Genomic DNA, 13,987 nt, shown 5'->3' with positions numbered 1-13,987 from the left:
CATACCATACTGCCCAGACATTCCATAACCCTACACAAACAGATTGAACATGTTCAGTCACTGAAAACAAATGCCAACCAACGAGCTAACACTCCGATCTGAAATCCAACAAACATGTCTGCTGGCTTTGGTTGGTGTCTGTCGGTGTAGTGTCAACTTTAAGTCAGTGGCAGATCTTTAAAAAAAAATTATTTCATAGTCAACATAAAACACATCAGTACAAAGGAATCAAAGAAGGTCAAATACCATAAAACCATTTTATTTAATCAGCAGCTGATAATACAAATAAATTATGTCAGGCTCTCACCCAAATCTAGTGAACAAGTTAGAGTCTATATATTTTTTCTCAAGTTGAGGCTGTCTGTCCTCTAAGGCTCATCGAACATAAAAAAAAGCTGTATGGCACAAATAAAACCAACATTAGAAGTAATGGATTTTCACGTTATGTACCCCTTTTCTGTGCAACATAACTAAAGGATTCCTAATAGAATTTGGCATATTTCGGTCCGTCATGCTATCTTGAAAAAACTAAACGGCACAGAACCTTTTTCAGTAGCCAAACAATTTCTATGGTGACAATAGAATGATTAGCATATTGGACTGGGTGGGGGAATCTGAAAATACACACTACTCTCTTAAATTATAGTTCTCAATTACTACATTTTTATGTCAAGTTGTGGTCAAGGTTGGTCTTTAGTGACAATGTCATGATGGAATATGTAACTGTTTTTGTATGGGAATCTCTCATATGGCTTTGTGTAAAGGACCAAGCTGATCACCATGTGTTCTCATCTTCCCAGTTGAGGTCATCACCCCACCCTTCTGCCTCTGTCTGTGAAAACAAAACAAAAGTTCAGCGCACGCTTCAATGTTATTCATCGTCATACTGTAGTTATCAAAATAAAAGCTTGGTCACACAGCTGAACTTACTTCAGTCAAGTCAGCTGCAGCAAACTTGGCAGTGAGGCTTAGTCTATCTATCGATGGGTCTAATGTTGTGTGTCCCGTGATGGGTTCACTAGCCGAGCTCTCCACAGGGAGCAGAAAAGATGAGGAAGACAGCTTTATATCTGGGACCATGTCTGCAAAAAAATCTAGTTCTGGATCTTTCTCTGGCTTCTTCTTCACCGCAATTGTGAACTCCTCCCCGAGACTTCCAGCTTCAGGGCTTTTGATTGTGCTTTTTGGCTTGGGCTCCAATGCCAAGCTTGTTTTGAGGGTGTCAGTTCCCTGGTCCCAGCTGGTGTCCCATGATGAGGTATGGTTATGATCTGGAACACTTTTAACACTAAGGTTCAGTTTGAGTGCTTTTGATTGCTTCGGGGGAGATGACGCACTGCTTTTTGTTGATGTCTTTGGTACAAAGACTGGTAAAGCAGTGGAAGGTGATTGTCCTGAGCTCACTTCTGAGTCCTCGAAATCATCCCAGGGTTCCTTGCTCTCATCCTCATTGTCAGCTGGCATAGCAGAGTTGCTCTGATCTGGGATGTCTGCCGACCGAATGCTGATCTGGACTGATTGGCTCTTGTCTTTCTCTGCCTCCTCTGTGTCACTCCAGTTAGGCCAGTCTTCGTCGGATCTCACCGCTCCGTTACTTTTCATGCAGTCCACAGCCTGTGTGCCAATTTTGTACCCATTCAAAGGGAATGACATCTCGCTGCTCAATGCTGGAGAGACCACTTGTTTTAGAAGGGTTGCACATTCAAACACCAAGTAGGGACAAATACATTTAATTCAAGATAAATTTAGCTTTTCTTTTCAAATATCCAAATTATTCCTAGAGAATAAGCAGTTCAGAACTGTAAGTGTCAGTTGTGGCATACCTGCTCTCTCTGCAATGGTGCGCTGGGTAGTGTTTTTTTCAGTTGCTTGGAAGGAGTACACATTTTCTGTAACAACCTTTTTGTCCTCTGAGCCCTTAGGGAACACATTCAGAACTTTTGGTGGTTGTGAGATATAGGGATGCAATGGCCCAACAATATGCACAGGCGATGCTGCAGAGGAAAAAGTTAGATGAGTGTATGGTTTTTTTTTTTTTGTAACATTAAAAATGTCTTTATGCATTCAGCTCCTCTTTTAGGGAAAGAAAAACAGATAATTTTGTAGAAATTGATGCAGCAGCGTCCTCCAGTGGCCTGAAAATAATGTTAGTACCATCAAAAGTGTTTCATACCTGAGCATCTGAATTTGATTTATAAATACATTAGCCATTAAGAAGACTTTTACTGATAAATGAGAATCCAGCTACAGGATACTTACTCTCTGGGGTGACCTCTGTGGACTTGGGGAAGTTTGGCGTAGTCCGTTTAAAAACTTTTGTCCTCTCCCCACCAACAACCACTTGGGCACCCAGCAACGGGACAAGCACAGCCAAGCTCTGTAGTGTCAGAGCGACGAGTGAGTCATTTGTATCCCTCATTCCCAGCAAAACCTGCATGATAAAGTGTGGGAAATAACTGAAACAATCAAAGTATAAATATCAACTTAAAAACATTATGAGTTTACTCATTTTATATTTCTCTAAACAAGTATACAGTAGTACTAAGCTGTTGATACAAGCACAAACATTCTCAAAGTACCTGAGGAAGAATCTGTTTTTTGAGTTCTTCATGAGGAAAAAACTCTGCATAGATGTGAATGTGGGAGAGAAGCACAATCCTGACGTGTTCCTCATTCATCCTATAGAGCTTGAGGAGCTGAGGAACCACGTATCTCCGATACAAAGACAAAGACAGAAGACACTCCTCTCCAGCACTCACACTCGAGTCTGTACATCAGAAAACATCACCACTGAGACTAATGAAGAGTACAAGCAAGCACCTCCTAAAAGTTTACTGGCTGGTTTTACCTTGCTTAGGCCGTAGGAGGTGAGGAAGAAAGCTTTTCACAGCCATGGGCTCAGCAAACACTAAAGAATTGAGCAGTTTAGGAGCCAGACGTGTAGCAATTAACATCTCTGGGAGGTTCTGAACTCGGTCCAAGAGAAACCTGCAGAGAAACAGTTATTTAAGCACATCATGTCATCCTTCTAATAAAATCATGTACTTGAGTGGAAAGCTTACTTGAAGAATTCATTCTTCTCCTCCTCATTTTTCAGAGTCAAACTCTTCAGAAAATTCATGATATCCAAGAAGTCATTTCTATAAGAGATAGGTGATGTATTTAAATAATTTCATCACCTTATTAATCATTATATTTCAATTTAGGGAAATTAACTTTTTATAGCCAAACTAAATAATATTTTTCTGCATTAGTCTGATCAAAAATACAGCAAAAACAGTAAAATAGTGAAAATACTACAATTTAAAGTGTAATATATTCATGTTATGGCAAAGCTGAATTTTCAGCTAAAATTGAAGTTAATTTCAAAAGACACTTTACCCCGAATAGACTATTAATTTAAATAGAGTAGTTTTCAAAAGCGAACCTGAAGAAAGTGTGAGTCAGCAAAATGCTGAGTGATGGGCGAGACATGGGGTCAGGGGTCAATAGGCTGGCCTGCAGCATGTTCTTTAGACTCTCCAACAAATCATCTGAGACTGAGACAGAAAGTTTGGGTGGAGGACCACATGGAGGTTACAAAGATGGGGAGCAGACATGGAAAAATAAATAAAAACACGCAAGAAAGAGGGAATGGAAAAACTATTTAGTGAGTGAGACTCACTATAAGAAAAAGAAAAAAAGATATCACAGACAGCCACGCATATGTTTTCAGTGAGCCTCTGCCCCCAAAATCAGCACAGAAGCCAAAATGTTGCATCACTATTACATTGCTCTTGTGGATCATTTTGTTCTTTGAACATGAAAACATTATAACCCGCTCTGAATGGAAAACCTGTGACGTTTTGATCGCAGTTGTCAGTCCATTAACAAATATGTCTCAATGTCTGAGCAGTAAGGGCTTAGCAACTGCCACAACAGGATGAATCCTAGACACACCGAGCCTGCTTTACATGCGTCTGTTGAATTAAGAGCGTTACTAACCGTGTCCCGTCAGGAGTGGAAGAAAAGCCTCCACCATCACCCCGAATGAAAAAGCGTCTCGGGAGTGGGCATGCTTGTCGGGAAGAACTTTGAATCCTTCAAGCTAAAAAACAAAACAAAAACACATTATTATATTACTTAGTCAGAATGATCGGCGCTGTCATCGTCAGCCTGTAATTTGTCCCAGGCCTTGTGAATTCCAGCAACAAATATGATTATGATGAAAGATTTGGGGTTGGTAAATGTTTTTGAAAGAAGTCTTCTCTGCTTAACAAGGATAGATTTATTTGATTAAAAATACAGTAAAACATTAATATTATGAAATATTATAACAATTTAAAATATCTGTTTTCTATTTTAATATATTTTAAAATGTAAATAATTCCTGTGATGGTAAAGCTAAATCAGCAGCCATTACACCAAGTCTTCAGTGTCACATGATCCTTCAGAAATCATTCTAATTTACTGAATTGGATTTTCTTATTATTATCAATGTTGAATACAGTTGTGCTACATTGTATTTGTACTAGTACATTGTTGGAAGTTCAAAAGAACAGCATTTATTTGAAATAGAAATATTTTGTAATATTACATAACAACATATTACTGACCCCAAACTTTTGAACGGTGGTATACATGGTACCTACCATTTCCTCGGGAGGAATGGCACCATTTTCCCTTACATTCTGGATACTTCTGAGAAACTGGAGAGGAAGTCACACATACAAAGGGTTAGAGTAATCAACTTTATAATATCTATCATATAAATCTATATATTGTTATAACTTTATATATATATTTTGGTATTAAAATTATTTAACTATTTTTTTTTTAACCTCTGGGGAATTTTTTTCACGATGTTCAAACAGAGATCACTAACACAACTAAGCAAAATAACATGTATTTTACTAGAGGTTCTGACCAAATGTTAATTGCAGTCTATTTAAAATGTTTAATTTTTAATGAATTCTTTTTTTTTTTTATCAGTTTGAATGAATGATTCAATGACTCACTCATAAATACTTATTTTTGGATTATTATGGTTGTTGTTTACCACGAGAGGGCCAAAAGTTACATAGTGTACCTTTAAAGTATGTGTAAGGCATAAATTAGTAACGGATGTCACCTCTGGTGTTGCCTCTGAAAACTTGCAGACGGTTTCCATCCCCCCAAGCTTCCAATGGCCATCTTCACTGACAAACACTGAGGATATGCACACATTGTTGTGACTTGATTTGCCCTAAGAGACAAAAAGGAAAGATTTAGCTAGAACAATTAGTGCATATTATGTCATTGCTCAACAAAATGTCTGAAGAAAAAAAATTAAATGTAAATGGACTCTTACCCTATCATGTAGAAAAACTAGCGCTTGCAGCAGGTCGTAGAGGCCTGCGCAGATCTCCTCCGGAGTAAGATTGTCAAGCAGCCGTTTTAATGGTTCAACTGGCTCTGTCACTAAATGTATACCGTGACCCTGCACTGAGCATGACAGGAAGCGAAGAAGACATGGATGCCTTAATGTCATCAAGTGCTGCAAAGAAAGATGTATTATCTCAGGTTAATTCATTTCAATGTACATGACATGTCCGGAACTAAAATAGCTGAGTGATTTAGAGGTAGGCTGTATTATATATATATACATGAGTTATTAATAATTTATAATATCATAATTAACTGTTTATTATTTATACATTCAAATTTGACTACTACATAATTCCCATAGTTCAATTCAATTTGTATTTCATAGTTTTGATGACTTTACTATTATTCTACAATGTGGAAAATACTAATATTAAAGTGTTTGTGAGCAGATGTGCCCAAACTTTTGACAGATAATGCATGTTATTGGTGAGGTTACTTATTAGCTGTTCACTTATACCTTGGCAGCTTTATTGACTTTATCTTCATTGTCTTGCTTATGCACAAAGACGGAGGCATGCTTGCCATCCTGGAGGAGGGCGGAGTACATGGTAAGACCAGACGGCAGCGTCATCAGCGGCTCTTCCAGCACACAGCTTGGCAGGGCACTGCTCTCAGCACCCATCCTTATACTGAGAGGGTCTGCCTATCTCACTGTCAGGGAAAAAACATAATGAATACCTGTACTACAAAAGACAAAATGTCTCCTTCGTATGTATGCTGATGACAATGTCCTAATGAAACACCACTGACCATTGAAACAGGCTACAGTAGTGACTGACGTGCAATAAAGAGTATGCAACATGTCAAAAAGTAGCAGAATGTTCGTTACAATCCTTATTCAAAGCTCTTACCTGTCTTTCAATGACAATCTGGAAATAACATTCAGACTAAGTGATCACAGTAATAATTGGCATAAGGCAAGTTTTACGAACAAAATGTCATGTCAGGAATTCATTACAGGGCATTTTTACTGCATCAACACTGACAGAATCACACTGGACAAGCTCTTAGCGTCACATATTAGATTCGGTTCACATTTTAATTGTCACTCGGTATTCAGGAGAAGTGTTTATTTTGTGTAACGATCTATACCCTATACATGACAGCTGTACCGCGAGTAGACTACCTGTATGGCGGTGTCACCTCACAGGAAGCGAATTGCCTAGGAAAACCAGTTTTCCTTTCCAGTATGCACCATTATTGCAAAATCTCTCAGCGTTTGCTTTCCATTAACCTCGACCAAATCTTTGCGCAGCGGACAAACACTTTAAATTCATTTTCTCCGCAACAAATCGGTTGATTTGACAGACTGCATCGATTTTGGCACGATGCACAACTTCCTGTTCGCAAACGGTAAACACCGGCTCTTCCTGTTATAGATTTGGACGAAACCATCTTGCTGTACAGGGGTGACTGTCAGCAACGAAAGGGGAATATATTTTTTTAAGATTGCTTTTTTAGCTCAGCATTTTCCGGAATATGAATAATATTTAATGTTGTTTTTGCTTCACACGCTTGGACATGAAGGTGTTTTAAAGTGCACTGTATATATTTAGTCAATACGTATCCACCGTGACCGAAATATAGTCAATGCTTTACCCGTGAGATAACGCAGGTTGACCAAACTAGACAATAATTACTTAAAGTCCCCCTGTAGTCCATAATTGTATCCCTTAAAACCCATATTTGATCACCAAAATGACATATTTAAACTTTTTCTTAACATAGCTTGAATGTAACTACAACCTTGCCTCATCGCGGTCCTTTGAATATGCAAATTAGCCCCGACTCCACGTAGTCACACCAACTCAGAGATCCACTCGTTGTCATCGCCACTGATCTATATAGAATGACATTATATAGATCAGTGGATCAGTGGTCACCACACGTTGACGTGATTGGTGGTTACATGGTAGTTTGTGACGCCAGAAACACCAGCGATTTTTTTGAGACTGTCTTTGGTTCACTGGAGTTTTAAAGGCCCACTGAAGTGCCTTATAATGTAACCTTTTCCCTTTAAATGCTTTGGTCAGTTTAAGAACAATTTATGCAAATTTATATTATTTATTTGAAAGAATTAAAAGAGCAGTTTCATGTTTATCCTTATATTGTTCAACTGGTCGAGGTTGATATGGGATTTAGAAAGTGTTAGTAATAATAATGCAATAGTAGAGAGAAAGTAATTAATTACACCGTTGAAGATGTAATTATAGTACTCTATTAATTACTTTTTTTATAGTAATTTACTCCACACTGGTCCCTAACAAAAAGAAAAAATTATTTGATTTTAAAATGTTGTTGTTATTTATTATCATTAATATTATGATTAGGTGCTTGTAGGGGAGCCAAAGAAAAAAAATTGTGCGCGCGAGACGACGAGATTGAGCCCAGAAAATCATACTGACAGAAATGTCCTTAAAATATTTATAACGAATGTTTTTTTCTCATCAACTGAACTTTTGAAATTTGAATAGCCTGTGATGTGTCACCCAGGCAGAGAACTTTGTAAATGTTTTTTTTTTTCGGACAGGCGCACACCGTGAGGGGGGATGTTAAAGTCTGTTTGTCTTTGTGAATCACCGCACCCTTGAAAACTAGACGATTACTAATTCAGCACTGACTGTATAATTGGACAGAAAGGGGAACACCAACGCATTCTGCCTCTATATAAAAGTGAAGATCACTGCAGGTGAAAAACCAGAGGGTCTCTAGATGACTGTGATGACTCCAGCGAACAACTGAGATGGCCACATATCTGTCCTTACTGCTGCTCTTTGCATGTGCCTCCACAAGCTCTTCAAATCCAAGTAAGTCAACATAATGTCTATCTATCTATCTATCTATCTATCTATCTATCTATCTATCTATCTATCTATCTATCTATCTATCTATCTATCTATCTATCTATCTATCTATCTATCTATCTCGCCATATTTTATTCTGTAAATATAACAGTGAGCTGTTTTTCTCTCAGGGTAGTGATGCAGTCATTTCTGTTGACACTGTAAATAATTAACTCATCCCTCGTTATGTTTGTCTCTGTGTCTAAATGTACAGATATGTTGCTCAACATATTGAGTTCAACTTCTAACTAAGTAAAAATCCGCATTTTCTTTAAAACAAACTATGTCCAGATAGCTGTGAGGGTCGTTGTGGAGAAGGGTACTACAGAGGAAGCTTCTGCCAGTGTGACTATGAGTGTCTGGGCCTGAATGAGTGCTGTACAGACTTTCAAAACTTGTGTACTACAAGTAAGGTTCATATTAACTTCATTAGTTTTGGTGTAGCATTTGGTGTGAATGTCATAAACACTGTAAGATTGCTTTGCTATTATTTCTGATCATAGAGGACTCATGCAAAGGACGCTGCGGGGAGCCTTTTAATAGAGGCAATCCATGTCACTGTGATATCGACTGTGTCCCATACAGTCAGTGCTGCCCTGATTATGAGGGCATGTGCTTGATGGAAGGTAAAAAATTAAACTAAATTAATTGATAATGCTCCCAACATGTAAATACATTTTCAACAATCAATACTAATTGTATATTTTGATGGGACTAACATGCACTGATTGCAAAAAATATACCTAATATTACAATAGATTATGGTTGGGAAGTTTTTTTTAATGTTTTTTTTTTTAAAGAAGTCTCTTATGCTCACCAAGGCTGCATTTATTTGATCAAAAATACAGTAAAACAGTAAATATTGTGAAATATGATTACAATTTCAAATAACTTTTCTATTTTAATATATTTAATATATAAAATGTAACTTATTATTAATCTATTGACTATTACATCATTACTAAGTCTTCAATGTCACATGATCATTCAGAAACATTCTAATATGCTGATTTGGTGCTCAAGAAAATTTCTTCTCATTTTTAATGTTGAAAACAGATATTGCTTATGATACTTTTTTTCAGAAAGTTCTCAAGAACAGCATTTATTTGCAACAGTAATCTTTTGTAACGATGTAAGTCTTTACTGTCACTTTTGATCATTTGAATGCATCCTTTGCAATCAATAAAAATATATATATACTGACCCCAAACATTTGAACAGTATTTATTTATTAAAATATCTAACAACAAAAATTTGGAATTGCAGATGTATCTATCTGTTTGCATGTCTAATTTTGCCCTAATTTTAAGCTTATATCTCTGTGACTCTCACAGATACTGCCTTAAAGTCAAGAAACACTGACACCGCAGCTCAAAGGACTGCTAACTTATGCCTAAACATAAAGAATAAAAAATCTACAGGTATAATTACTGCAGCTTTGTCACAAATAAACAAATCAAGTGTACTGATACTTAGCTTCACGCAGCTGTTGATTTTTTGTAGTAATAGTTCTCTTCAAGTATAGTTGTGACTTCTTTTTTTGTTAGAATCCTCCAATGAGGAGATGACCAATGAGGAAGGGATTGGAGGTGAGTTTTTCTCTTTGTCTCGCTTTCTCTCTCTTCTTTTTCCCTGTCGAGCACGTATTGAACTACGTTACTTTGACATTTTTCCTGATGAAAAAAAGATAATGCTTAAAGTAATATTCACTTTTTTCCCCCTCTGAGAATAATTACAAGTCAATTCACATGAATAATAATAAGTTATAAAAATATATATATGCTTGCAACCTGAGGCAAAGCCATTGTACTCCGATAAAATGACATTGTCTTCTTATGCTGAGGCAGACGAGTTAATGATCCCTGAGGATGAAAGTGAGTCCACACCTTCTGAGGGCCCTGGTGAGCATTAACAATCTGGCATAAACAAGTTTTTTGTCAAATATGCAAGAAACCTTAAACAGCAGCACATGCTGACAAAGATATGTTCATAATTACAACATTTATTTTATTATTATTTATTTATTATTTTCTCAAACTGATGTCCCAACAGAGATAATTTCACCTTACGCAGATTCAGATATAGAAGTGAAAGTGGGGGAAAACAGCACTTTCCACTCAGACTATGAGAGGACCTCTCCAGAACCAAACAGCAGGACCTTGGCTTCATCCCTCCCCCCATCCAGTCCGTCTCTCACCCCGACAGCAGGTGCTTGCCACATCAGCAAATGTCTTTTGTGGTTGACTATGGGTTTGACATTGGCACTGGTGTTGCGGTTTTCCTGTGCATGCTGAAGACCACAGTAATTCGATTCTACCATAACAATAATAGTTTTGTCCTCTCCAGATGCAGATGCAAGCAGCATGCTCCATGCTGATGAGAACCCTATAGAGTCTACCACTCAACAGCCATCTGAGATGACAACTTCCAGCACACCACAGCCACAAGAGACTGCAAGCACAGCACCAACAGAAGGCCCAACAAGCACAGCACCAACAAAAGATCCTACAAGTGCGGCACCAACAGAAGGTCCTACAAGCATGCTACCAACAGAAGGTCCAACAAGCACCGCACCAACAGAAGGTCCAACAAGCACAGCACCAACAGAAGGTCCAACAGAAGGTCCTACAAGCATGCTACCAACAGAAGGTCCAACAAGCACAGCACCAACAGAAGGTCCAACAAGCACAGCACCAACAGAAGGTCCAACAGAAGGTCCTACAAGCACAGCACCAACAGAAGGTCCAACAAGCACAGCACCACCAGAAGGTCCAACAGAAGGTCCTACAAGCATGCTACCAACAGAAGGTCCAACAAGCACCGCACCAACAGAAAGTCAAACAAGCACAGCACCAACAGAAGGTCCAACAAGCACGGCACCAACAGAAGGTCCTACAAGCACAGCACCAACAGAAGGTCCAACAAGCACAGCACCAACAGAAGGTCCAACAGAAGGTCCTACAAGCATGCTACCAACAGAAGGTCCAACAAGCACCGCACCAACAGAAAGTCAAACAAGCACAGCACCAACAGAAGGTCCAACAAGCACGGCACCAACAGAAGGTCCAACAAGCACAGCACCAACAGAAAGTCAAACAAGCACAGCACCAACAGAAGGTCCAACAGAAGGTCCTACAAGCACAGCACCAACAGAAGGTCCAACAAGCACAGCACCAACAGAAGGTCCAACAGAAGGTCCTACAAGCACAGCACCAACAGAAGGTCCAACAAGCACCGCACCAACAGAAAGTCAAACAAGCACAGCACCAACAGAAGGTCCAACAAGCACGGCACCAACAGAAGGTCCAACAAGCACAGCACCAACAGAAAGTCAAACAAGCACAGCACCAACAGAAGGTCCTACAAGCGCGGCACCAACAGATGGTTCAACAAGGGCAGCACCAACAGAAGGTCCTACAATCGCAATACCATCAAATGGTCCAGCAAGCGCAGTACCAAAGGGATATTCTGTCACTGAAATGACTATGATGTCACTGGGTGAAGATCCAAAGGAATCATCATCTCTCAAGGATTCTAGAGCTACCTCAGTCCCAAAGACAACATCTACTCCTGCTCCAGTGAAACCAACAAAAAGAACCATTCAGCCTAGTACACACAAGAATGACAAATCAGATGGTATTAAAGATTATCAAGCTGGTAAGATCTTTCGTGCCTCATATTCATTGTGGCAAATTTTGTTCCCACTAAGAGCCTTCATGGTTTCCATATGAACACTGCTGACACTCTAATGCTATCATGAATATTTAGAATTCTAGATATTACGAAGTTTAAAAAAAATAATGTTTTGCATCATTTTGATTATTAATTTATTAATTTTGTCCCCAGATGATTATGACACTAACCTCTGCAGTGGGCGTCCAGTCAGTGGTCTGACTACACTGAGAAATGGTACCATTGTGGTGTTCAGAGGTCAGTACCACAGTACAGCACATTTGCTTTATAGCAGCACTTATTTTGGTTCGAAAAATTGATCTTTTAAAGGGTATCACAGAGTAGAATTGGGGGGCGGTTTGAGGAGGAATGTAATTCCTTTATAATTATATGGAAAGTTCCAGAGTGTAGGGAAAAGTGAACCAAATGTTCATGAACATCAATGTGTCACTTTCCCTTTCTTCTCTATAGGACATTATTTTTGGACACTAGACAAATACAGAAATCCTGATCCTCCTCAGTTAATTACAAGGGTGTGGGGAATCCCGTCTCCCATTGACACCGTTTACACCCGCTGCAACTGCCTGGGCAAAACCTACTTCTTCAAGGTTCATACACAGACATTAGGACAAAACACTTCATTTCACCACAGATAATTATAATAGAAGTGGTGTCAAATAAAATGCTGGATGACAACAACTGATGTATCCTGTTTGCACATATTTCACAGGGAAAGGACTACTGGAGGTTTGACAACGGTATGATGGATCATGGCTTTCCCAAACCTGTCAGCCAGGGCTTCGGACAGATTGGTCGTGTCACAGCTGCTTTATCTATACCCGAGTACAGAAGCAGAAAAGAGTCTGTAATCTTCTTCAAAAGAGGTAAGAACTAGAAGAAAATATTTACATGTACATGCTGTAAGCACACTATGGCTGCTTGTTTTTATTAGGTGTGAGTGTCGTTGTTGATTTTCAAATCGATTTCTGCAGGTGGATTGGCTCAAAAGTACACATACCAGGTTACTCCAAAATGTGGGAAAAGAATTCCTGTGTACCCAGCGAGGACGAGAGCCAGACGACAAGCCGGTAAAGAATCACAAGTTTGATTACAAAATACCATTTTAGTCCATACAGCATTACAACGACGTTTAAAAGACTAATCACATTTAGATGATATAATAATAACAAATTAGACATAAAGGGAGAGGGAAGGTTTATGTGTATAAGCATTTGTGCAGTTAATGAAAAGTGAAAATACCATATATACTACTTCTGGCAACAGAAGTTTCCCCAATAAAGCCTCAAAAAGGACATTTTGTTCCAAGTGAGGCCTAACGGACCAGATAAGTAACCTTAAAAAATGTAAGTGAAACAGACCTTGGAGCGTTTTAATTAATTTTAGGAGTTTTTTCCCCAGCTGCAGCTCTGGGGCAAATGATCAATATCTCGAAGAACTGGAAAGGATTCCCAACCAGGGTGACCTCAGCCGTGTCCGTACCCTCTAGGGTGAAAGAGGGGTACAAGTATTATGTATTCTCTCAAAGTGAGTGTAACAACGTTCATTAAAACTAGTGAAAAGCTGTTACTGGACTCTGTCCCAGCACTGTTTCCAGTCACATCTAATGAGCTATTATGGTATTTTTTTTATATTTTGAATTTAAGTTTTTTTTTTTACAAAATATTTCTATATTGCTTTAATTTGTTTTTATTATATTTTTATTAATTGAAGTTGTTGAAATATTTCAATATTTTTCATTGTTCAGTTTTTTCATATTTTAGCTTCATTTCAATTACCAAAAATTAAGTTTTAATAGTTTAACAAAAACACTGCGTTTATTACATATTTGTGTTCTTGTCTTTCACAGGAAAGTATTACAGCATAAAAATGGAAAGAGAAAAACCAGTGATCTTAAAACCTGCTACAGGTCCAAAGGAAAACTCAGCAAGCAGCTTCTTCAAATGCCAAGAAACTCAGAAAAACTGAGTCATTCATCTCTTTAACTATACCATAAACAGTGAATTTAGATTTCTAGTGATGCCCTCGTCTTATGTGCAGTGGAAAAC

General features: G+C 38.4%; 2 protein-coding genes across 20 annotated transcripts; one reads left to right on the top strand and one right to left on the bottom strand.

Annotated features, from left to right (window-relative positions):
• Positions 1–238: 238 nt before the first annotated feature.
• On the bottom strand, positions 239–6,766 carry scyl3 (SCY1-like, kinase-like 3). 2 transcript variants are annotated; one of them, XM_056269237.1, is made up of 14 exons: positions 6,533–6,766; positions 5,864–6,057; positions 5,330–5,515; positions 5,111–5,224; positions 4,632–4,688; positions 3,985–4,087; positions 3,428–3,539; positions 3,063–3,140; positions 2,849–2,988; positions 2,580–2,767; positions 2,260–2,431; positions 1,824–1,994; positions 931–1,667; positions 239–832 (listed from the first exon to the last, which is right to left on the bottom strand). In XM_056269237.1, exons 2-14 carry the CDS (start codon positions 6,026–6,028, stop codon positions 776–778), a joined length of 2,280 nt encoding a protein of 759 aa, XP_056125212.1. In that variant the 5' UTR covers positions 6,029–6,057; positions 6,533–6,766; the 3' UTR covers positions 239–775. The 2 variants fall into 2 exon arrangements, with proteins under 2 accessions (XP_056125212.1, XP_056125213.1); XM_056269238.1 differs by lacking the exon at positions 6,533–6,766 and adding an exon at positions 6,258–6,496.
• Positions 6,767–7,922: 1,156 nt separating this feature from the next.
• prg4b (proteoglycan 4b) lies at positions 7,923–13,949 on the top strand. 18 transcript variants are annotated; one of them, XM_056269514.1, is made up of 19 exons: positions 7,923–8,213; positions 8,541–8,657; positions 8,753–8,875; positions 9,584–9,670; positions 9,797–9,838; positions 10,097–10,150; positions 10,596–10,859; positions 10,899–10,952; positions 10,992–11,018; positions 11,058–11,192; positions 11,286–11,339; positions 11,379–11,432; positions 11,472–11,906; positions 12,096–12,179; positions 12,393–12,529; positions 12,652–12,805; positions 12,914–13,009; positions 13,341–13,466; positions 13,789–13,949. In XM_056269514.1, the coding sequence occupies exons 1-19, from the start codon at positions 8,150–8,152 to the stop codon at positions 13,905–13,907; spliced, it is 2,226 nt and encodes a 741-aa protein (XP_056125489.1). In that variant the 5' UTR covers positions 7,923–8,149; the 3' UTR covers positions 13,908–13,949. The 18 variants fall into 18 exon arrangements, with proteins under 18 accessions (XP_056125489.1, XP_056125488.1, XP_056125485.1 ...); XM_056269513.1 differs by having other exon boundaries at positions 11,232–11,339; positions 11,526–11,906; XM_056269510.1 differs by having other exon boundaries at positions 11,232–11,339.
• The last annotated feature ends 38 nt before the right edge of the window (positions 13,950–13,987 follow it).

Source organism: Rhinichthys klamathensis, unplaced genomic scaffold (genome assembly GCF_029890125.1).
Source record: "Rhinichthys klamathensis goyatoka isolate OS25496 unplaced genomic scaffold, OSU_Roscu_1.1 h1tg000281l_1, whole genome shotgun sequence".
Lineage (NCBI taxonomy): Eukaryota > Metazoa > Chordata > Actinopteri > Cypriniformes > Leuciscidae > Rhinichthys > Rhinichthys klamathensis.
This window is presented reverse-complemented; position numbering and strand designations above follow the sequence as displayed.